This window comes from Balaenoptera acutorostrata, chromosome 3 (assembly GCF_949987535.1).
Source record: "Balaenoptera acutorostrata chromosome 3, mBalAcu1.1, whole genome shotgun sequence".
In the NCBI taxonomy this organism is placed as follows: domain Eukaryota; kingdom Metazoa; phylum Chordata; class Mammalia; order Artiodactyla; family Balaenopteridae; genus Balaenoptera; species Balaenoptera acutorostrata.
Genome location: NC_080066.1, coordinates 82,510,176 through 82,534,687, shown reverse-complemented (window position 1 = coordinate 82,534,687; position 24,512 = coordinate 82,510,176). Strand labels below are relative to the sequence as shown.

Genomic DNA, 24,512 nt, shown 5'->3' with positions numbered 1-24,512 from the left:
ACTAGATAATTGAAATCATTTCAGTCTATGTCTTGTTCTAATCAAAAGCTCTTCAAGAGGAAGAAAGTTCTGTTTTGTAATATACTCATCAATACGCTGCAGTTTACAAGAGACTAGTTTTGTTGCTGCCTGCTACTGATGACAAGAGTAGTCAGTAATCCCTTCAGTCAGTTTTTCTTAATGAGAAAACAAATATTGTTTTATTTACTCCTGGATCGATATCCCTCGTTCATTTGATCCTTGATTCGGCAATCTGAGTTTAGTGATGTCCAATAACTTGAACTTCTGAAGTTGCTTGTAAGTAACAGCAGCTGCATATGTTACATGTGGATATTTACCACGCCTTTTAACTTACTCATATTGTATTCAAAAGGTAAAATAAAGAAGCTTCTATTACTGAGTTGAGTTGATCAATACTGACAGTAAATTCATAAATAAATAAATACATTTTAAATCACAGACCTTTGAATTACATTGGGTCATTTGCTTATTGTATGTGCATTCTCCTTTATCTATACATGGTGCAGTGATATATATGAGTATATAGCTAATATGCATATGTATGTATACCACTATTGTTCATTACAGGCAAAAGCAAATATCCATCAAAGGAAGGTTTTAATGTTCCGTGATTCATTCTTTTATTAAACATTTTGTTAAGTCCTGTTGCTCATGAAAATGAGAGCAATGGGGTTGCATTACAAACCAAGGGGACAACGAAATAGAAAATGTTTCCTTCATTACCATTTTTGTTTGTTTCTGAGGAAATCTTTATATTAAAAGGTTGAATTTGATTTATTTCAGTGGTTTCTGCACAAGGCTTGCAGGCAAAAGACAAAACAGGGTCAAGTGACCCATATGTTACAGTTCAAGTCGGAAAGAACAAAAGAAGAACTAAAACCATTTTTGGAAACTTGAATCCAGTATGGGATGAGAAGTTTTATTTGTAAGTAAATAATGAAACTATTACAAATATTAAAATATTTCAGGATAAATTTAAGCCAGGCATGCAAAATATGAAAGCAGTAATTATCTCATATTTTAATTGTATCTATGCATAAATTATAAAAAAAGTGAAACTAATTTTATGAACTCAGTAACCTCATAATATTTATTATTTATTCTTCATCTTGGGAAGCAAGTGAATTTAAAAAAAATATTACAAACAAAAAAGTTGGCACAGCTGGGTGAGTTTGCAGGAGAACAACAAAAAAAGATTATGACATGATCTGTAACTTGGGTTGACCCAATATAGTAAGGAATTTACAAGCTTGATTCAGCAATAGCTTGACATCTGAAGATTGATGACTAAAGACAATAGAAAGATTTTGGGCATCACCTGGCCCATTACAGCTACACCAGCCTGTACTGATGAAATTATTGATGATAACTTTTAAAACCTCTCATTTTCTGTGAGGTCATTTATTTTTAAACCTCTTATATCCTGTACCAAACAGCAAGAAATCATCTTTTTGTCAAGGGTTCTTTTCTTTCTATTACCCCTTCTTGGAGAGAGATAAGGTAACTTCCAGTTACCATTTGGTAGAAATGAAAAGCCCTAACTGTGAGTTTAAAGGCAGACTGTTCTTTTTCTTTCCTTCTTTCTTTGTTAATAGTTTAAACATGGATCTCATAAACATGCTAAATAAGCAGACTCAACACATACAGCTTGTTTGGGAATGTGGACAAGAGTATATATAAAATACAGAATTTCACATGTATATTGGCTGATGAAGGGAGTGTTAAGAAAAGGGTGTGGAAAAGCAGTTGGGACCCAATAACAGAGAGTACCATGGAAAAAGTTAAGAGCTTTCTATGATTTCTACTTCAGACTGCTGGGAGAAACCATTTTAATATCTCTTTGTTTGTTTAGAGAAGATAAGAAATCAATTGATAGTCATAAATTCTTATTCCTAAGGCAGTGAAGTAAGTGAATAAAGTAGGATAACGGCAACAAAGGGGAGGGACAAGGACTGTGGCAAACTTGAGAGCAAGTGACTTGGGAAAGAGACAGTTTCCACTGCCATGCAGTCCTGCAGCTGCAGTGCAGCTAGAGTTTCCAGTTTCTTAGGAGAAGCTGGAGATGTGAAAGTTTTAAAAGAACTTTATTGAAGTATAATTGGAAAAAAAAAAAAGTCTACATCTTCAAACTGTACAATTTAAGTTTTGACATATGTATACCCCATGAAACCATCACCACAGACAAGAAAATGAGCATATCTATCAACCCAAAAAGGTTCTTTATGCCCCATTAAAGCCATCCATCCTGACTGCCCCCCCCCCCCCATGCCAGGCAATCACTGGCTGGCTTTATGGTGCTATAGATTTTTTTTTTTTTTTTTTTTTTGCATTTCTACAATTTTATGTGAATAGATCTTATAGCATGCGTCCTTCTTTTGTGTGGTTCTTTTCACTCAGCATAGCTGTTTTGAGATCCATCCATGTTGTAGGGTTTAGCAATAATTTATTTCTTTTTATTGCCAGGTAGCATTTCATTGTATTAAAATATAACCGTTTGTTTACGCAGTCACCTTCAATGGCCATTTGGTATGTTTCTAGTTTTTAGCTATTAAAAAATAAAGTTGTTAGGAGCACTTATATTTGTATGGACATATGTTTACATTTCTCTTGAATAAATACCTAAGACTAGAATAGCTGGAACATATATTAGGAGCATGTTTAATTTTTAAGACTCTTCCTAAGTGCTTGTACCATTCTATATACATTTTCACCACCTGTGTATGGGAATTCCAGGTCATACAAATCCTTCCAATGTAAGGCCAGTCTTTTGGATTTTAGCCATTCTAATACATGTGTCTTGTTATCTTATACTGCTTTTATTTTGTATTTATCTAATGACTAATGATTTCAGGCATCTTAGAATCTGCTTATATGCTATCCATGTATCTTCATTAGTTAACTATCCAAGTATTTTGCCCATTTTTATTTTTTTGTGTTTTTATTTGTATAAGTTTTATATTTTTATGTTTCACACGTTGGTCTATGATACATTTTGATGTGATTATTTTTAATATGGTATAAGTTATAGACCCAAGTTCTTTATTTCGCATATGGAAATCCAGTGGTTCCTGCACCATTTTTTGAAAGCACTATCCTTTCTGTACTAAACTACTTTTGCACCTTTTATAAAATTCAGCTTTCTGTATATGTGTGGAGATTATTTCTGTTTCTGGATTTTTTTATTCTGATCTTTTTCTCCATGTATAGGCCACTACCACATGGTCTTGATTACTATAGCTATACTTTATAATAAATAAAGTCTTAAAATCAGGTAGTGCTAGCCCTCCAACTTTTTCTTTTTTTCAAAGTTATTTTATCTATTTTAGAACCTTTGAATTATTTTCATGTGAATTTTTTAATTGGCTTATCATTTTTCACACAAAGGAAAGCCTGATACGGTTTTGATTGCTTTATTGCCTTGGCTAAGATTTCCAGTATAACGCCAAGTAAAAGTGATAAGAGCAGACATCCTGGCCTTGTTCCTGATCTTATATGGAAGACGTTCCTTTCTTGATTAACTGTGATATTAGCTTTGGGCTTATTGCAGATGCAACTTTTCCAGTTAAGACAGCCATCTTCTACTTCCAGTAGGCTAAGAATTTTGATCAGAAATCAATGTTGCATTTTGTCTAATGCTTTTACTGCATCTATTGAGAGAATCATATGATTCCGAATGTCATTTTTAAAACTTTACTTGGCCGATATTGTTCCATTGTCTTTGTGTTTGCCTCGCTTCCTTATTTTCAACGATAAATCTGTTGTCTTCTTTGTTACCTTGTACATGTCTTTTTCCCCCCATAATTGCTTTTAAGGTTTTGTTTTCTTTACTCACCTGTACAATTTGATTGCAGTGCGCCATGGTGTAATTTTCTTTGTGTTTCTGGTGCTTAGGGTTTATTGAGCTACTTGGGCCTGTGAGTCTGCAGTTTTCTTTAAATTTGGGGAAATTTTGGCCATTGTTTCTTTAAATATTCTTTCTGTCCCTGTCTTCTGGAGATTTCACTTATACATATATTAAGCCTCTTGAAGTTGTCCCACAGGCCACGGATGCTCTTACGTTCTCTCTCCCTCTCTCTCTGCCCCCCTTTCTTTCTCTGTGTTTCACTTTAAATTATTTCTATTGCTAGGCATTCAAATTCACTGACCTTTTCTTCTGTAATGTCTAATCTACTCTTAATCCAAGCCACTGTGTTTTTCATCTCAGACATTTATTTTCCATGTCAGGGAGTTCAAATTGAGTCTCTGTATCTTCCATATCTCTACTTAATTGTTTTAAAAATTAAGATGTTATTGGGGGGGGAGGTTCATAGGAAAATTGAGGGGAATGTGTAGTGATTTCCCATGTACCCGCTACCCCCACGCATGCACAGCCTCCCTCCATTATCACCATCTCCCACCAGCATGTGGGTATATTGTTACAATTGATAAACCTACATTGACACAAGATAATCAATCAAAATTCAGAGTAGACATTACCTTTCTCATAATGTTTTACATTTTATACGTTTGGGCAAATGTATAATGACATATATCCATCATTAAGGTATCATACAAAGTACTTTTATTTTTTTCTTTAAATTTTATTTATTTTTTATTTATTTATTTTTGGCTGTGTTGGGTCTTCGTTTCTGTGCGAGGGCTTTCTCTAGTTGCGGCAAGTGGGGGCCACTCTTCATCGCGGTGCGCGGGCCCCTCACTATCGTGGCCTCTCTTGTTGCGGAGCACAGGCTCCAGACGCGCAGGCTCAGTAGTTGTGGCTCACAGACCCAGCTGCTCCGCGGCATGTGAGATCTTCCCAGACCAGGGCTCGAACCCGTGTCCCCTGCATTGGCAGGCAGATTCTCAACCACTGCGCCACCAGGGAAGCCCCCAAAGTACTTTTACTGCCTTAAAAATCCTCTGTGCTTCATCCATTCATTCCTCCTCCCTCGCCAAATCCTTGGCAATTACTGATCTTTTTACTGTCTCCAAAGTTTTGCCTTTTCTAAAATGTCATATAGTTGGAGTCATACAGTATGTAGCATTTCCAGATTGACTTTTTTTTTCATTTAGTAATATGCATTGAAGGTTCCTCTGTGTTTTTTTTTTTTTCATGGCTTGATAGCTCATTTCTTTTTCAGCACTGAATAATATTTAATTGCCTTGATGTACTAGAGTGTTTTTATTCATTCACCTACTGAAGAACATCTTGGTTACTTCCAAGTTTTAGCCATTATGAATAAAGCTGCTATAAACATTCATATGCAGGTTTTTATGTGGACATAAGTTTTCAGCTCCTTAGGGTAAATGCCAAAGAGTATGAGTGCTAGAGTCTATGGTAAGGGTATGTTTAGTTTTGTAAGAAACTGCCAAACTGTCTTCCATAGTGGCTGGACCATTTTGTGTTCTCACCAGCACTGAATAACAGTTCCTCTTGTTCCACATCCTCTCTAGCGTTTGACATTGTCAGTATTTTGAATTTCGGCTGATCTGGTAGGTGCGTATGATACCTCGTTTTAATTTGATTTTCATTTGAGACGATCTATGTGAAACATCTATTCATTTGCTTATTTGCAATCCTGTTCATTATCTTTGGTGAGGTGTCTGTTAAGCTTTTTGGCCCATTTCTTAATCAAGTTGTTTATTATTATTGAGTTTTAAGATTTCTTTGAATATTTTGGATAATAGACTTTCATCACATGTGCCTTTTGAAAATACTTTCTCCACGTCTGTGGCTTGTCTTCTCATTCCCCTGACATTGTCTTTCTCTACTTAGCTTTCTGATTCATGCAATACTTATAACAATTGTTTTGATGCCCTTGACTGACAATTCGAACATCTGTGTCCATTCTTGGTCAATTTTGATTGATAATTTTTTTTCCCTTATTTTGTGTCGTGTTTTTCTGCTACTTCATGTGCCTGGTAATTTTATATTGGATGACAGACTTTGCAAATATTACTTTGTTAGTTGCTGGATACTTTTGGTATCCTCTAAATATTCTTGAGCTCTGTGCTGAGACATAGTTAAGTTACATGGAAACATATAGTTTTTTAGGTAGGTCTTGCTTTTTAAAATTTGTTAAGTGGGAATGAAATAGCACTCAACTTCAGGCTAATTATTCCTCAGTACTGAAGCAAGACTCTTCCATGTCCTCTGCCTACTGACTCATGAATGATAAGGTTTTCTTGTCTGTGCAGTAGACACAAGCACTATTTCTAGCCTTGGTGAGTGTTGGGCACTGTGATGTCTAATCCTTTCAAGGGTGGCTTTTAACCTAGCTTTGGGTAGTTTCATCACATGGGTGCACTTATTAATCAGCTGATTGCTCAAGATGACCCTGTAGCAGATTGTTGCTTTCTTTCTGTTCAGTTCTCTTCTTTTTGATAGTATGTATGCCCTGTGACTTCTAGCTACATTGGCTTTTTCAGATTTTCAACTCTGTGGTTCCAACTCAGAGAGTCCAGTGGACTCCACCTGGGTTTTCTCTTTGCACAGTGGCCTGGAAACTCCCTCAGGGAAGTAAGCTGAAGTAATGGTAAGGCTCACCTTGTTAATTCTTTTCACCTCCTTGAAATCACTGTTCTTCTTCGACAGATCTTCAGTATATTGAGAAACAATGTTTCATATATTTCGCTCACTTTTTGACTTTTCATGTGGGGGGAATCTCTAGTTCCCCGTTACTCCCTCTTGACTGGAATAGAAAGTCTGGAACTTTGAATTTAATTGATAAGCAAAACAAAATAAAACAGTATGAAAGCCAACACAGAACATGTCAAACAAGGTACAACCTCTGGAGGTATGTGAGCCATAGATTTTCAGTTGCAATCTATGCAGTAAAGCATCCATTTAAAGAAATGCAGTAGTAGAAATATTCCAGTTTTATAATCCTGCAAAGGACCCCCTTTAACAAATCAGCTGAATAATGATAAGTACATGCATATGAGGAAACTTCCCAAGACCAGGGTAAGGTCCACCCAAAAGAACTAGATGTGACAGTGCCCAGTATTCAGTCACGTCAGGAATAGTGTTTGTTCCCACTGGACAGGCTAGAAAGATTCATGGTTCATGGGCTGAGTATACTGGAATGGATAGTGGAAGCATGAGTTATCAGTATTCTAACTGGCAGTTTTTCATGTAATTTACTGTATACCTATTTTCCTTTTGATAGGAGCCACCAACAATACATGTATTTTTAAAACAGCATCCTTTTCAAGGAAGAAGAAATTCAAATTTAAATTTATTGCACCAGGTTGTACATATAATATATATATATATATAGCATATTTTTCACATTTTTCACTTTACTGACAAAATATTTTTGAGCTTTAAGTGAAATCATGCTCACAAATATTTTCCATATTTTCCTTCTAGAATATCAAAAAATGAGTGCCTAAATTTTCAACAGTAATTAATTTTGTTGCCAGTTACCTGAACTCCAAGATTATTATCGATGTTCTATATCACTGGTTCTAGAAATACTATTTTGAATCTACCTGTGCATGATTTCATTTGACCATGAAAATAGTGTGAAAGTTGCAACCTTATCTTCCTTTATAAGGAAGGAGGAAATGAGTTCATAGTGAATTTATGTGCAGATTTTGAAAAATGCGTACATGTTGCAGATGAACTCACCCAGGCCTCCCACTACCCTGACAGTTCTGCCCTGTGAACCAGAGTGTAAAAATGTGTCCTGACATTCTGAAAATAGGACGGCTTATTCATCGTATGGCTTTAGTTTGCATTTTGGGCAATTTGCTTCAATTCTGAGCTTTAGCTTTTCTAATATGGAGAAAATAGGATAATACGTACTTCCCAGGACTGATATATTTGTTGAGATAATGTATATAGAGCTTTTGTCACTTGTTAAGCATATTCAAAATGGCAGTTGTATTTTTACAATTATTAGCATTAATAACATGATCACATCCTTTGTGCCGAGCTTCAGGACTTAGAGCAGAAATGGCAGTAATACTTTCATACCGAAAAGGTTCCAACCTGGATAGTGAGGCCAAGAGGAGTCTGATGAACAAGGTGCTGTAGGAAGGAAGTACTGGTGAAAGAAGCATTTAGAGAACTGAAATTGGGCGAAGTCATGAGACATGGTTTTATCCAACTCCCTCATTTTACTGATGAGAAAATCAAAGCTTAGACAGGTTATAGTAGAGACAAGACTACAAAGCAGCCCCCTATTGTGAAGGCAAAAATAAGATGCAAGTAGAAATAAAGAGGTGTGTCTTTTCCCACATTCAGACTCTTCCTCTGGAAAAAGTGCACTTGACCTGAGCCAGGCAGGCAGTCACAAAGCTGGTAAGACAAAAATGCAGATGAAGTAATTTTTCAATTTTTTTTGTTTGAAAGCCTAATTGTTCCCCTACTAATGGCACTTCGATGCCCTCAAAAGATTAATGCTAAGTAATTTCAATTTTAATTTTACCTCTCTTGCCATGGGTTAAAAAATGAAGTTTGAAATTTTAATCTTCAAAAAACTGTGGATGTGTGATTCTAGAACGCGGCACTCTGGACAGTGTTTACAGAGAACAGAGACATGACCAATTAAGCCCTTGCAGAAATGTGGGGTAGGAGGGGTTGTAAACATGTGTAATTTTTAAAATATCACATGAGAATTAATTACGCTAATCTATATGAAAGCACTTTGAAAATGATATAGTGTTATGTAAATCTAACGTGCTCCTTATCTTTGCTCTTGGATCCTAGTAAGTTATGGATTCAATCATTTCATAATTAATTATGACCCAATTTATTTTCCTGTGCTACAATTAAAGAAATGGTTATGCTTAGCATAAACCATTCCCTCAGGAGGAGAAGGAGTCAGTCTCTCCCAGTGGGTTCTAGAGAGAAAATGGCAGTATAGTCTGCCCATTTGAATAAGACATTTTGTAGTTAGAAGACTTAAATTTTATATATGTGTTGATACTATGCTTTCTAGAGAACTCTACAGTTGATCCTTGGTGCCTCACTTTTGCTAACATAGGAAATAAAAACAAAATATGCTGATTCCCTCCTGGAGGGGCAGTAGCAGGTATGTATTGGCTATCTTTTTTTGATTGGTGTCAATATTAACCATTGGAGTAAAGAGTTATTTTAATAACAGAGAGTCTAGTCAACACAATGCCTGTGGTAGGAGTGTGGACATGCCCTCATTTATTCATGGTGGTGTTGAATAGGCACGGCAGTGGTGTTTAAACATTCTACTCGTGTATTGACTGAACAACCAGCTTCACTTGCTTTTTAGGGTATCAGTTAAATTCCACCTGCATTTCCTGAGTGTCCTTTATATGCAAAGCACTGTACTGGGTCCATGGAAAGTGCTGACTTGAGTAATTTCATCTTATACCCAAAAGCTGTCTGGCCTTCAAGTTTATAAACCTGAGTTCCAGAACTGTTCTGCATCCAGCATGCTTCTTGACCTCCAGGAAACCCCTCAACCTCTTTGAATCTCAGTTTCACAGTGGGCATTGTGCACAAAAAGTATTCCCCACCTTGACTCAATGAAGTTATTGTTAGGAGGTAGTGTACACAAAAGCTCTTTTAACACATGAGCACCCAAAATTCATAATGCTGTTATTTACAGAGGTGTGATTGCCTTGGCCCTTTGAAGCTTATGCCACCCATGTTGCATTCACAGCTACCCAGATGGGGTGGCACGCTGAGTGCCTCAGGCCCAAGGCTCTCCACTGTGCCATGTGCTGCTCAGCCCAGGGCTGAGTATGAATTAAGCATAAACTAAGCTCCATAGGAGATAACATTTAAATGCTACAGTTAAATAAAAATGTCTTCAGAGCATGGCAGGTTAATATTTTAAAATGACAGCCTGAATGTAATCAAGGATTTGATTTATTGCCTGGATTGCTAGCGGAGGCCTTTCCTGGGCTACGTGGGAAGGGAGCATTTCCTCAGTCATCTGAGCTAGCTTACAATGATGCATCAGGAAGTCATTTGTCAAGAAGATAGTCCCATGATTGTCTAAAGCAAGAAGGAGTTTAGTCACACTTTACGGGCTTACAAATTTGTTTACTTATCATTGTCTACATTGTGAATATGCCTGGCAACAGGAGGATATAATAACCAATACTGCCTTTCACTTAGTAAACGAGGTTGAGCCATTACTCATCCATATACAGCAAAGCCAATAGACTAGCACCTACTTCATGAATAATTAATTCATACCAGAACTTAAGGGTTAATAAGGAGAGGAAGGTGTATGGAAAGAGGTCTGGACAGAATTCAATGAAGTATGAACTTAGGGCCACCAAAAAGAATTGATTTATAGTCAACAAACCATAAAATTTTGGATCAGGACAGATCCTTGGAGATAGCGCTGTGATATTCTATAGGCTGAGATACAGAGGGCCATATACTTTACTTAGTTTTAAACTGAGGATCAACTAGAATTCAAACAAAATCCCCCAAATCTTTAGGGAGCAGTTAAATTGCAAACAGCAAACTCTTGGGGTGATGGGGTCTATTCTGTAGAGATCCCTCTTGGTGGGAAGAAAGGGTCTGCATTTAAACCAGTCCATAGAAAAGGAATTAGGAGGAAACAAATTGTATTACAGAAAGCCTTTGCAGGAATCCAGGAAAAACCAAACAGTAGAACTCCAAAAGGACAGAAAATATAATGCCCATTTATTTTCTCTATTTTTCTCTGATGTTTGTCCATCTCTACCTGTTTTTCTCCATCTCTGCCCCTCCATCATATTTTTTCTCCTCTCTCTCTCCGTCTCTCCCTCTCCCTGTCTGCCTCTCATCTGTCACTGTCCCTCGTTCTGTCCCTTCCCCTCCCTTCTTTCCTCCCGGCTCTGTACTCCAGTCTGATTCCTGATCTCTAATCAATAGCTTTTCATTAATTAGCTTCCATGTGGTTCGTAATAGCCTTAGCACTAAGGTCATGTGTTTCCTACCTCTAGTGCTCACAGTTTGCCTCCAGGAAGTTTCTTTGCATTTTTAAGCAATTAGCCCAATTCCTCTTTGTGAAACAAACCATACAAATCGTGGGTGGTCTCCTGGTGACTAATTTGAGCCTATGGATTGAACCAATTCCCCCTGAGTAGAATATATATATAGAATGTAAGTAAAGGTACTTACAGTCATCTGGATTTATGTAGCATTTTCAAGACCCAAGCACTATAGCCAGCCAACCTCTATTTGGTTCATCCCCCCACCTCTTGGATGTGCCCCACATGTGGACCAACCATTTTGAAGGCAGAGAAAGGAGTCTCACATGCTAGTGCTATCCCTAGCCAAATTGGAAATGTGCAGCTCTCTACTGACTTAGAACCCTACAATGTAAAGTCCAACTTCCTGGGCATTTTGTGTGTGTGTCAGTACCAGCTCCAACCCTCTTTAGAAAAATAATTCTTTCAACAAATATTTACGTGTGAGGCACTCTCCTAGTTGCTACAGACATTGAGGTAAATATGAACAATAGTTGCCTCCTCTTACAGAGTTCTCATTCTAATTGGCGGGGAGACTGTGCTGAGACTCGTATCAGCTAGGAAGAGAGTCAATACTAGGAAGTTAGGGGAGAATGGACAGTTCTGCTTGGTCCTGCCATCCTGGCTGAGCTTGACAATAGAACATTTATCTCTATGTAAAGGGTGTGTAAAACAAGATAATATTGGACAAAAGAAATTCTAGATAAGTAATCACCTTATTGAGATATAATGGCGAGGAAGAAAAATCTAAAACCCAAATCACTGCAAGTATCATCATAATTATAGTCACTGATATTTGTGTAACCATTTACTGTATCTTAACTGCTACCACATGTATTACACTTCTCAACTACCTTACGAAGCATTGTCATTACTGTTGTTGTTGTTGTTATTGTAATTTTATAAATAAGAAAGCTAAGATTCAGGGAGGGAAACAGATTGTTGCTAAAGAATTCATCCAAACAAGAAAAGTAAAAGAACCAAGACTCTTATCCTCATCTTCTATTACCACAGTAAATGCCCTTTCCACACTATCTCATTCCCTTACTAGTGCCAATCATTCAAATCAACCACCCAAAGAGAGCCAGGGAAAACCCAGTACAAAAAACCCAACGTGAAAACAGATAAGTGAAGATATGGAAGATATTTTTTTACAAAAGACTGAAAATGAACTTCTAGAAATGAAAAGTACATTGTGTACAATGGAAAGTACACTGAATAGGAATGACGGCAGATTAAATATTGCAGAAGAAAAGATTATTTATCTTAAAGACATAATAATAAAAAACATGAGATGAAACATATAGAAAATTACAAAGAATAAACAGAACAGTTGAGACTGGTTCAAGCAGCCAAAAATCATCTAATCGGAGTCCCCTAAAGGAGAAGAAAGGAAGATGGGTATAAAAAGTATCCAAGGAAATAATGGACTTTCTTTTCCCAAATTTGATCAAAATTATAAACCCAAAGGCTCAAGAAGCTCAATGAATCTCAAGCATAAGATACATGAAAAAATTACACCAACACAACATAGTCAAATTGCTCCAAACCAGTGAAGAAAAGGAAATCATGAAAGCTTTCAGAGAAAAAAGACACACTGTACACAGAGAAAGAAAAATAAAGATGGTCTCAGAAATGGTGTAACCAGTAGTACAATGGAGCAACATCTTTTAATTATTGAAACAAAAACTGTCAAACTAGAGTTCTAAACACAGAGAAAACACTCTTCAAAAACAAAGGCAACGAAGTGGTTTAAAACATACAAAGTCAAAATAAAGGCTTTCCATACATATGAAAGCTAAAAGAATTCCTTTCCTTCTGACTGGCACTACAAAAAATATTAAGAGAAGTTTCTCAGGCAGAAGAAATGTGATGCCAGAGGAAAATATGGATCTATATAAAGGCATGAAAAAGAATGAACTCTGGAAATACTAACCTCATTGACATATATATTAGGCTTTTATATTTTACTTAGATTTATTTAAAAGATTGGTCAGTATTAAAACAAAAATAATAATTTATTCCTGAGTTGTTAATGCAATAGCTAAAATATATGATAATGATTGCATAAAGGTCTAGGGGACAAAACTGAAAATATACCATTATAAGGTTCTTACACTGTATATTAAAGGGTATAAAACATTTGTAGATTGTGATAACTTAAATATGCATACTAAAGTAACAACTTCAATGACAAAACAAAAGAATTAATAGCTAATATGACAACAAAGTAAATAAAATTCAGTTATAAAAAATAATTGAAAAAAGCAGATAAAAGGGAAAATGGGATAAAAATGGGGAAAATAAAAAATAGCAAGATGCCTATGTTTTCCTCTAAGAGTTTTATAGTGTCTGGCCTTACATTTAGGTCTTTAATCCATTTTGAGTTGATTTTTGTGTATGGTGTTAGGGAGTGTTCTAATTTCATTCTTTTACATGTAGCTGTCCAGTTTTCCCAGCACCACTCATTGAAGAGGCTGTCTTTTCTCCATTGTATGTTCTTGCCACCTTTATCAAAGATAAGGTGACCATATATGCGGGGGTTTATCTCTGGGCTTTCTATCCTGTTCCATTGTTCTATATTTCTGTTTCTGTGCCAGTACCATACTGTCTTGATTACTGTAGCTTTGTAGTATAGTCTGAAGTCAGGGAGCCTGATTCCTCCAGCTCCGTTGTTTGTTGTCAAGATTGTTTTGGCTATTTGGGGCCTTTTGTGTTTCCATACAAATTGTGAAATTTTTTGTTCTAGTTCTGTGAAAAATGCCATCAGTAGTTTGATAGGGATTGCACTGAATCTGTACATTGCTTTGGGTAGTATAGTCATTTTCACAATGTTGATTCTTCTAATCAAAGAACATGGTATATTTCTCCATCTGTTTGTATCATCTTTAATTTCTTTCATCAGTGTCTTATAGTTTTCTGCATACAGGTCTTTTGTCTCCTTATGTAGGTTTATTCCTAGGTATTTTATTCATGTTGTTGCAATGGTAAATGGGAGTGTTTCCTTAATTCCACTTTCAGATTTTTCATCATTAGTGTATAGGAATGCAAGAGATTTCTGTGCATTAATTTTGTCTCCTGCTACTTTACCAAATTCATTGATTACCTCTAGTAGTTTTCTAGTAGCATCTTTAGGATTCTCTATGTATAGTATCATGTCATCTGCAAACAGTGACGGTTATACTTCTTCTTTTCTGATTTGGATTCCTTTTATTTCTTTTTCTTCTCTGATTGCTGTGGCTAAAACTTCCAAAACTATGTTGAATAATAGTGGTAAGAGTGGGCAACCTTGTCTTGTTATTGATCTTAGTGGAAATGGTTTTGGTTTTTCACCATTGAGAATGATGTTGGCTATGGGTTTGTTATATATGGCCTTTATTATATTTAGGTAAGTTCCATCTATGCCTACTTTCTGGAGGGTTTTTTTTTTATCATAAATTGGTGTTGAATTTTGTTGAAAGCTTTTTCTGCATCTATTGAGATGATCATATGGTTTTTCTCCTTCAATTTGTTAATATGGTGTATCACATTGATTAATTTGCATATATTGAAGAATCCCTGCATTCCTGGGATAAACCCCACTTGATCATGGTGTATGATCCTTTTAATGTGCTGTTGGATTTTTTTTGCTAGTTTGCTAGTATTTTGTTGAGGATTTTTGCATCAATGTTCATCAGTATTATTGGCCGGTCATTTTCGTTCTTTGTGACATCTTTGTCTGGTTTTGATATCAGGGTGATGGTGACCTTGTAGGAGTTTGGGAGTGTTCTTCCCTCTACTATATTTTGGAAGAGTTTGAGAAGGATAGGTGTTAGCTCTTGTCTAAATGTTTGATAGAATTTGCCTGTGAAGGCATCTGTTCCTGGGCTTTTGTTCGTTGGAAGATTTTTAATCACACTATCAATTTCAGTGCTTGTGATTGGTCTGTTTATATTTTCTGTTTCTTCCTGGTTCAGTCTCGGAAGGTTTCTAAGAATTTGTCCATTTCTTCCAGATTGTCCATTTTATTGGCATATAGTTGCTTGAGTAATCTCTCATGATCCTTTGTATTTCTGAAGTGTCAGTTGTTACTTCTTCTTCATTTCAATCTATTACTTTGAGTCTTCTCCCTTTTTTTCTTGATGAGTCTGGCTAATGGTTTATCAAGTTTGTTTATATTCTCAAAGAACAAGCTTTTAGTTTTGTTGATCTTTGCTATCGTTTCCTTCATTTCTTTTTCATTTATTTCTGATCGGATGTTTATGATTTTTTTCCTTCTCCTAACTTTGGGGTTTTTTTTGTTCTTCTTTCTCTAATTGCTTTAGGTGTAAGGTTAGGTTGTTTCTTTGAGATGTTTCTTGTTCCTTGAGGTAGGATTGTATTACTATAAACTTCCCTCTGAGAACTGCTTTTGCTGCATCCCATAGGTTTTGGGTTGTCATGTTTTCATTGTCATTTGTTTGTAGGTGTTTTTTGATTTCCTCTTTGATTTCTTCAGTGATCTCTTGGTTATTTACTAGCGTATTGTTTAGCCTCTATGTGTTTGTATTTTTCACAGAATTTTTTCCTGTAATTGCTATCTAGTCTCATAGTGTTGTGATTGGAAAAGATACGTGATAGAATTTCACTTTTCTTAAATTTACCAGGACTTGATTTGTGACCCAAGATATGATCTATCCTGGAGAATGTTCCATGAGCACTTGAGAAGAAAGTGTATCTGTTGTTTTTGGTTGGAATGCCCTATAAATATCAATTAAGTCCATCTTGTTTAATGCACCATTTAAAGCTTGTGTTTCCTTATTTATTTTCATTTTGGATGATCTGTCCATTGGTGAAAGTGGGGTGTTAAAGTCCCCTACTAAGATTGTGTTACTGTCAATTTCCGTTTTATGGCTCTTAGCATTTGCCTTTTGTACTGAGGTGCTCCTATGTTGGGTGCATAAATATTTACAATTGTTATAATTTCTTCTTGAATTGATCCCTTGATCATTACATAGGTCCTTCTTTGTCTCTTGTAATAGTCTTTATTTTAAAGTCTATTTTGTCTGATATGAGAATTGCTACTCCAGCTTTCTTTTGATTTCCACTTGCATGGAATATCTTTTTCCATCACCTAATTTTCAGTCTGTATGTGTCTCCAGGTCTGAAGTGGGTCTCTTATAGACAACATATATATGGGTCTTGTTTTTGTTTCCATTCAGCTAGTCTGTGTTTTTCGGTTGGAGCATTTAATCCACTTACCGTTAAGGTAGTTATCAATATGTATGTTCCTATTACCATTTTCTTAATTGTTTTGGGTTTGTTATTGTAAGTCTTTTCCTTCTCTTGTGTTTCCTGTCTAGAGAAGTTCCTTTAGCATTTGTTGTAGAGCTGGTTTGGTGGTGCTGAATTCTCTTAGCTTTTGCTTGTCTGTAAAGCTTTTGATTTCTCCATCGAATCTGAATGAGATCCTTGCTGGGTAGAGTAATCTTGATTGTAGGTTTTTCCCTTTCATCACTTTAAATATGTCCTGCCACTCCCTTCTTGCTTGCAGAGTTTCTGCTGAAAGATCAGCTGTTAACCTTATGGGGATTCCCTTGTATGTTATTTGTTGTTTTTCCCTTGCTGCTTTTAATATTTGTTCTTTGTATTTAATTTTTGATAGTTTGATTAATATGTGTCTTGTCATGTTTCTCCTTGGATTTATCCTGTATGGGACTCTCTGCGCTTCCTGGACTTGATTGAGTATTTCCTTTCCCATATTAGGGAAGTTTTCAACTATAATCTCTTCAAATATTTTCTCAGTCTCTTTTTTTGTCTTCTTCTTCTGGAACCCCTATAATTCGAATGTTGGTGTATTTAATGTTGTCCCAGAGGTGTCTGAGACTGTCCTCAGTTCTTTTCATTCTTTTTTCTTTATTCTGCTCTGTGGTAGTTATTTCCACTATTTTATCTTCCAGGTCACTTATCCGTTCTTCTGCCTCAGTTATTCTGCTATTGATTCCTCCTAGAGAATTTTTAATTTCATTTATTGTGTTGTTCATCATTGTTTTTTTGCTCTTTAGTTCTTTTAGGTCCTTGTTAAACATTTCTTGTATATTCTCCATTCTATTTCCAAGATTTTGAGTCATCTTTACTATCATTACTCTGAATTCTTTTTCAGGTAGACTGCCTATTTCCTCTTCATTTGTTTGGTCTGGTGGGTTTTTACCTTTCTCCTTCATCTTCTGTGTATTTCTCTGTCTTCTCATTTTGCTTAACTTACTGTGTTTGTGGTCTCCTTTTTGCAAGCTGCAGGTTCGTAGTTCCTGTTGTTTTTCATGTCTTCTCCCAGTGGGTAAGGTTGGTTCATTGGGTTGTGTAGGCCTCCTGGTGGAGGGGACTGGTGCCTGTGTTCTGGTGGATGAGTCTGGATCTTGTCTTTCTGGTGGGCAGGACCATGTCCGGTGGTCTGTTTTGGGGTGTCTGTGAACTTATCATGATTTTATGCTGCCTCTCTGCTAACAGGTGGGGTTGTGTTCCTGTCTTGCTAGTTGTTTGACATAGGGTGTCCAGCACTGTAGATTGCTGGTCGTTGAGTGGAGCTGGGTCTTAACGTTGAGATGGAGGTCTCTGGGAGAGCTTTCTCCATTTGATATTATGTGGTGCTGGGAGGTCTGTGGTGGACCAATGTCCTGAACTTGGCTCTCCCACCTCAGGGTCTCAGGCCTGACACCTGGCTGGAGCACCAAGACCCTGTCAGCCACACGGCTCAGAAGAAAAGGGTGAGAAAGAAAGAAAGAGAGAGAGAGAGAGAGAGAGAGAGAGAGAGAGGGAGAGAAAGGAAGGAAGGAAGGAAGGAAAGAAATAAAGAAAGAGAAAAATAAAGTTATTAAAATTTTAAAAATTATTGAAAATTAAAAAATTAAAAATTAATTAAAAAAAGAAAGAAAGAGAGCAACCAAACCAAAAAACAAATCCACCAATGATAACAAGAGCTAAAAACTATACTAAAAAAAAAAAAAAAAAAAAAAAAGGACAGAAATAACCCTAGGACAAATGGCAAAAGCAAAGCTATACAGACATAATCACACAAAGAATCATACACATACACACTCACAAAAAGAGAAAAAGGAAAAAAAAAAAAATATATATATATATAAAAAAAGAAGAATGTAACCAAATCAATAAAGAAGTCTACCAGTGATAATAAGCTCTAAACACTAAACTAAGATAAACATAAAACCAGAAACAAATTAGATGCAGAAAGCGAACTCCAAGTCCAGTTGCTCCCAAAGTCCACCGCCTCTATTTTGGGATGTTTCATCGTCTATTCAGGTATTCCACAGATGCAGGGTACATCAAGTTGACTGTGGAGATTTAATCCGCTGCTCCTGAGGCTGCATGGAGAAATTTCCCTTTCTCTTCTTCGTTCGCCCAGCTCCTGGGGTTCAGCTTTGTATTTGGCCCTGCCTCTGCGTGTAGGTCGCCTGAGGGCGTCTGTTCCCCGCCCAGACAGGACAGAGTAAAGTAGCAACTGATTCGGGGTCTCTGGCTCACTCAGGCTGTGGGGAGGGAGGAGTACAGAATGCAGGGCGAGCCTGCGGCAGCAGAGGCCGGCATGTCGTTGCAACGGTCAAGCATTTACTTTTTTACTAGCATCACCAGTATATGTTTTCCTGCCTGATGAAACCTTACCAATGCCTTTAGTCTTCATGATAGGTTACTTTTGATGATGCTTTTGATTAGAGTTGGAATTGAAGGGACAATAAAGGGGACACAATGCATTTTGACTTAAAGCACTGAAATAAGCAGTAGAATAACTTCTTGAGCTTTTACTAAGACTAGATTTTGTCATCCTTTTTCGATCTGTCCTCACAGAACTATGGATAAAATTATGAAAGCACAGGATGGAAAACTACCACTAATTCTGAGGGGACATTTAACATGTGTTTTTATCTGAAGATGATATCTAAGACCTTTTCTGACATCATAGGTATATTACTTTATGAAACTTTACCATTGCCAAATAATTAAGTTCATGTATTGGGAAAGTTCCTTCAAAGAAGGAGACACTGTTTTTTCAACACTGATAATATAAGGGCTGTATTTAACATGATTTAAAGCATGCTTAATTAAATGTTTGATTTAAGCTATTGTTTATACCTTGCTTTGTTCCTACAAGTAATTGAAATGACTAGTCTAAGTTTATTTTTCTGTTGTATATTTAGTCACAAAGGTTGAAATGAAACTTAAGTGATTAGAACCCAGACTATTTCGTAATACAGGAGTAAAGTTGTGGAGAAATGGTAAATTTCTGGGGAATGGTAGGGAAAGTTAAATCACTGATACTTTTATGCACTGCCTTTCCAGGAGATTTCAGAGGCTGTGCACTACTCTAGAATGAGGCATGCTTTAGTACAGGTAATAGCCAGTGGGCAAGCAGAAAGAGTCAGTCTCCCTAGAAGATTTTACATTTATGGAAAGAGGATCAGTGCAACTCAAGAGTAGCTCTTCTGTGAATGCTATCTACACACCTGGCTAGCTTTCCTTACCATCTGTGGCCATCTGGCCTTGACCTTAGACCTCTGACAGTCTTGCCTGGCTTCTACTGTGCCCTTTTTAAAATGCTGGCACCCTACATCTTTTCTCCTATTATGTAAAATCTTATCCTCTTTATTTATCTACTGTCCCTGATGAATATGGATCTTATCTTTCTAGAACCCCAATAAATTCTTTAATAGCCAGAAGTTTTGACTGCTGCCTACTTTAAGGTCAGGATAATATTCTCACATGGGCTTAAGATCTTGAGATTTCCTTGAATAGACAAAATTAATCCATTGTCTGGTGGGGGAGGGATGAGGAAGTACCCTGAGGAGTGGCTGAGTTTCTTGAAAAATGTTTCACAATAGTATTTAAGTGGTCCCCCCTAGGATCAGTACCATTCTCAAATACATCCAATTTAGGAAATCTTGACTCTCTTTGTTATTTGGTACTTTTCTTTATTTTCCCTGTCATACCACCACCACTAATTTCTTCGGTATCTTGACTAATGATCAGACTAGGTTTTGTGAATACACTAGCTTTTTAATTTCATAGAATTTCTTGTACTTGCCAAGTACAAAGTGGACGTTCAACTAGGATACAAACAAGATTTTGTTATATGGAACTAGTTATTACTAGGCTAAGCCATATGAAATTGCTGATGGTCAACTCTTTTGACCTACAAAAATGGCAATGTCATATGGTTTAACCTAAAGTAATATCTTCTGTTGAAATGAATTCTATCTGAATAATCAGTCATACCTTTATATCATCTGGAGGATAGTGTTTTTTGTACCTTTTTAACTTAAGCTATGTTTATAGTTGATCAAGTTGTGTTCTTTTGGAAGTTTGAAAACATTCAAATAGGTGTATTTTTCATCTAAATTTTTGGCTAAATGTTCATAATTATGTAGATCGAACTCTAATTTTCAAGACACTTGAGTTTACATTTTAATGATGAAGGGTAGCTACTGTTGATGAGCACCATTGCCAAAATAACACAGGTGCTGTGAAGTGGTTTTTTGTGTGTTTGTGTGGCAACTTGGTTTTTTTTTTCTTTTTGAATTCTATCTCTTTGTATTTTCCATAACATCTAGCAAAAGAGTCCAGAGAGGTCTGAAGTATACCCAGCATTACTATTTATGAATTCTTAGGCATAACTGCTCCATTCCTGATAATTGGTTGAGCTTAGATTTAAGTGGAAAAGTTAATTGGATGGTAGGATTTCCTAATGTTCCTTCTCTTTTTTAGCAATTCCTTGGTGATTAGTGCAGAAGTTTTCCACTAGCCTGTGCACTGTTGCTGTGTTGCTGATGTTTGGAATGAGAGGGGTGTTAGTTAATAGTATTTACCTTTCTCATCGCTGCTTCTGATTCAAGTGTGGTGTTCAGATAAGGTCTGGTCAGGCAACTGATGTAACTGCAGCTTGCCACTGACACTCCCATCACTGCTTCAGAGTTTCTCAGGAGAATAGCAGCTGTTCTTTTCTAGCAAAGAGTGAAGGGGAACCTCTCAGAGAAAGGCAACTTAAGTGCCTATAAAAAAGCATGCTGACTGATTCTGTTCTCTTGCCAGGTACAGATTCTGGCTATTTATTTTAACCCTTTTTCTCTGGCAAGAAATAATCATAAGCTCTTTAGAGGTCTCTTTGATATATGGTGGGGGAGGGCACTTTTTATTCATTTTTTTTTTTTTCTCCTTTTCACTTGGACTGGTGTGGGAAAGAGGAAAATTTTGCACAAATGTTGTACATACATATTTCATTTTTTTTTCATATTTAATTTAATGTATAACAGATGGACTCCCTAAAAGTCAATATAATAGGAGAAGGCATATTTCAGCTTTCTGATTAGCAAAGATTGAAAAGTAATTAGTACTCAGTACTAATGAAAATATAGAGAAACAGGTGTAGTGTAAGCACATATATGCTTTCTGCAAGATATTTTAGTAATTGTGTGTGTGTGTGTGTATCTATCTGTACACAGATGTGTATGTAACTGACATGACTTCCAACCTAAAAAATCCACTTTTAATAATTTGTCAGACTAGAATATTTTTATAAGTTCATAAAGATATACATACAAAGCATTCTGTATGGCAGTACAGTAAGATATTGGAAACCACCTAAATACCCATCTACTATCTATAGGGGATGAATTCAATTAGGAAACATCCATATAATGGAATATATCATATAATCATTAGAAAGAATGATGTATATGTGTATATGTCAGGATGGACATGATATACTAAATTTAAAAAGTGAAGATGCTAAATGGTATGTAGAGTATAATCCTGCATTTATAAAAAATTCAATTAAAATTAAACACAATTATATAGATCAAGTATCAAACCTTTTAAAGGTAAAAACTAACACTAAGCAATATCTTTCCATTAAAATATTGACAATAACATTCATTGAGTCAAGTAGGGCACTGAATACAAATATGTGATAATATGAATTGTGCTTATTGCAGTGGAAATTGGAAGAGAGATGCTCCATCTTTCTGAAAAACAGTATTTTTAAAAAGTTTTAAAGCATCCATATGCTTATACAGAGTGACTATATAACATTTATGATAATAAAATGGTTCATATTTATAAAGTACTATTATTTTTTCAAAGCATTTTTATACTCATAATTTTCTTTCCAAATCACTCATTGTGTTACCTAGTGCAAAAATGTTTATTATTCTCTTTTTATCAGTTTCCTTTCCTGAAATAAGGAAGTTAAATGATACACTCTAGAAAAATGATTTCAGCATTAAAGGGTTTTATCTATGAAGATGCAAATGTTAAGACCTCTTAGGGAAAGGCACGGCAATGCTAAAAGGAGTAAGAGGGAGAAACAAACACTTCAAACCAAGTGTATAGTATTACGTGTTTCTTTATGGCATTTTCTACATGAGTTTAGCATATGTGCTGGTCATTTACCTGTTTGCTATACCATTTATTCCCTGAAATATCTTTGGTGTGTTCTTGATCTCAGGGAACTGAACTCTAAAGGCTACCTTTCCTAGACTTCCCTGCCCACTAGGTTTGGCCATGAGGAAGCACTGCAATAAGATCAAAGGTGGGAGGATAGGAGAAGCCAGAGTATTTTTTTTTCCTTCTCTCTCTGACTTGGACAGCATCACCAGTGATGTGTGGGTTTCCTTCATGATTCAAGCTTCTGTTGGATGGGACCTTCCTCTGTGGTCCCAGTTCCTATCTGTCTTTTCCCATTTTGTGAACCTTTGTACACCATTGGTGGGCATGCAAAATGGTACATCTGCTATGGGAACCAGTATGGAGTTTACTCAAACATTTGAAAATAGAACTACCATTGATCCAGCAATCTCAGTTCTGGGTATATATTCCAAAGAATTGAGATCAGAATCTCAAAGAGATATTAGCACTTCCAAGCCCAGCATTATTCACAACAGCCAAGATGTGGAAACAACCTAAATGTCCAGTGACAGGTGAATGAATAAAGAAAATGTGTTATATACATGCAATGGGATATTATTCATCCTTACAAAAGAAGGAAATTCTGCAATATGTGACAGTAGGGATGAACCTTGAGGATGTTATGCTAAGCCAGTTACAGAAAGACAAATACTGCATTATTCCACTTATATGAGGTATCTAAAATCATCATATTCACAGAATTAAAGACTAGAATGGTGGTTTCTGTGGGCTGGAGAGAGGGAGAAATGGGAAGTTACTAATCAATAGGCACAGAGTTTTTTTTTTTTTAACATCTTTATTGGAGTATACTTGCTTTACATTGTTGTGTCAGTTGCTGCTGCATAACATAGTGAATCAGCTATATGTATATATATATCCCTATATCCCCTCCCTCTTGTGTCTCCCTCCCACCCTCCCTATCCCACCCCTCTAGGTGGTCACAGAACACTGAGCTGATCTCCCTGTGCTATGCGGCAGCTTCCCTCTAGCTATCTATTTGACATTTGGTAGTGTATGTATGTCAATGCCACTTTCTCACTTCGTCTCAGCTTACCCTTCCCCCTCCCCCTGTCCTCAAGTCCATTCTCTATGTCTATGTCTTTGTCTTTATTCCTATCCTGCCCCTAGGTTCTTCAGAACCATTTTTTTTTTTTTTTAGATTCCATATATATGTGTTAGCATACGGTATTTAATTTTCTCTTTATGACTTACTTCATTCTGTACAACAGACCCTAGGTCCATCCACCTCACTACAAATAACTCAATTTCGTTCCTTTTTATGGCTGAGTTATATTCCATTGTATACATGTGCCACATCTTCTTTATCCATTCATCTGTTGATGGACACGTAGGTTGCTTCCATGTCCTGGCTATTGTAAATAGTAGGCACGGAGTCTTAATTAAGCAAGAGAAGTTCTGGGATCTGCTATAAACCATGTACCTGTATCCAACAATACTGTACTGTACACTTAAAAGTTTGTTATGGGGAAAAATAATACAAATCTATAGTAACAGAAACAGTGTGGTACTATAATAAAGACAGACATATATAGATCAATGGAACAGAATAGAGACCCCTGAAATAAATCTTCACCTAAAACAGTGTTTTTAATAGTTGAATAAAATTTTATTATATCAATATATGTCAATTATTTAATTTTCAGTGTTCTGATAATTAGGCTACTTAAAAATGTCCCTGTTTTATATATTTGCAGTAACTTGTCCATTGCTGTTAAAGGCAAAATATATTTATATGTTTGAATGATGTACTTAGCTGCATTAGTTAGCTAGATCTAATTAAAGCCTGCTAAGTGCCCAGCATAGTTCTGTGTTTTTTTATATATTTAATCACGTTTAGAAGATCATTATCGATGTTCTAGTTTTATAGATTGGGCATGGAGGCTCAGTGCAATTGCATAACTTGCCCAAAGTCATATTGCTAGTAAGTGGCTCAAGTTTGAATTTGAATCAGGCAGATCTTTTTCCAAGTTTGTTCTGTTACTCCATCATGCCTAGTACACATTGGCCTTGAAAGTAAAATGAAAAAGGCATAACTTATTCTATGAATCATAGACCTTGGAATATTAGAGCTAGAATAGGACAACCACAGACCAGTGGCAACATAC

The 24,512-nt window shown here is 36.2% G+C and overlaps 1 protein-coding gene across 2 annotated transcripts in view; it reads left to right on the top strand.

Moving 5' to 3' along the window:
- The window catches only part of UNC13C (unc-13 homolog C), a 590,366-nt gene that overhangs the window by 221,568 nt on the left and 344,286 nt on the right, over positions 1-24,512 (top strand). For both annotated transcript variants that reach the window (XR_009007737.1, XM_007194906.2), the window contains one exon: positions 805-946. Coding sequence is in view for 1 of the 2 variants with exons in the window: in XM_007194906.2 (XP_007194968.2) it covers positions 805-946 (142 nt within the window). In the remaining variant the exon portion in view is untranslated. The remainder of the gene's footprint in view (positions 1-804; positions 947-24,512) is intronic.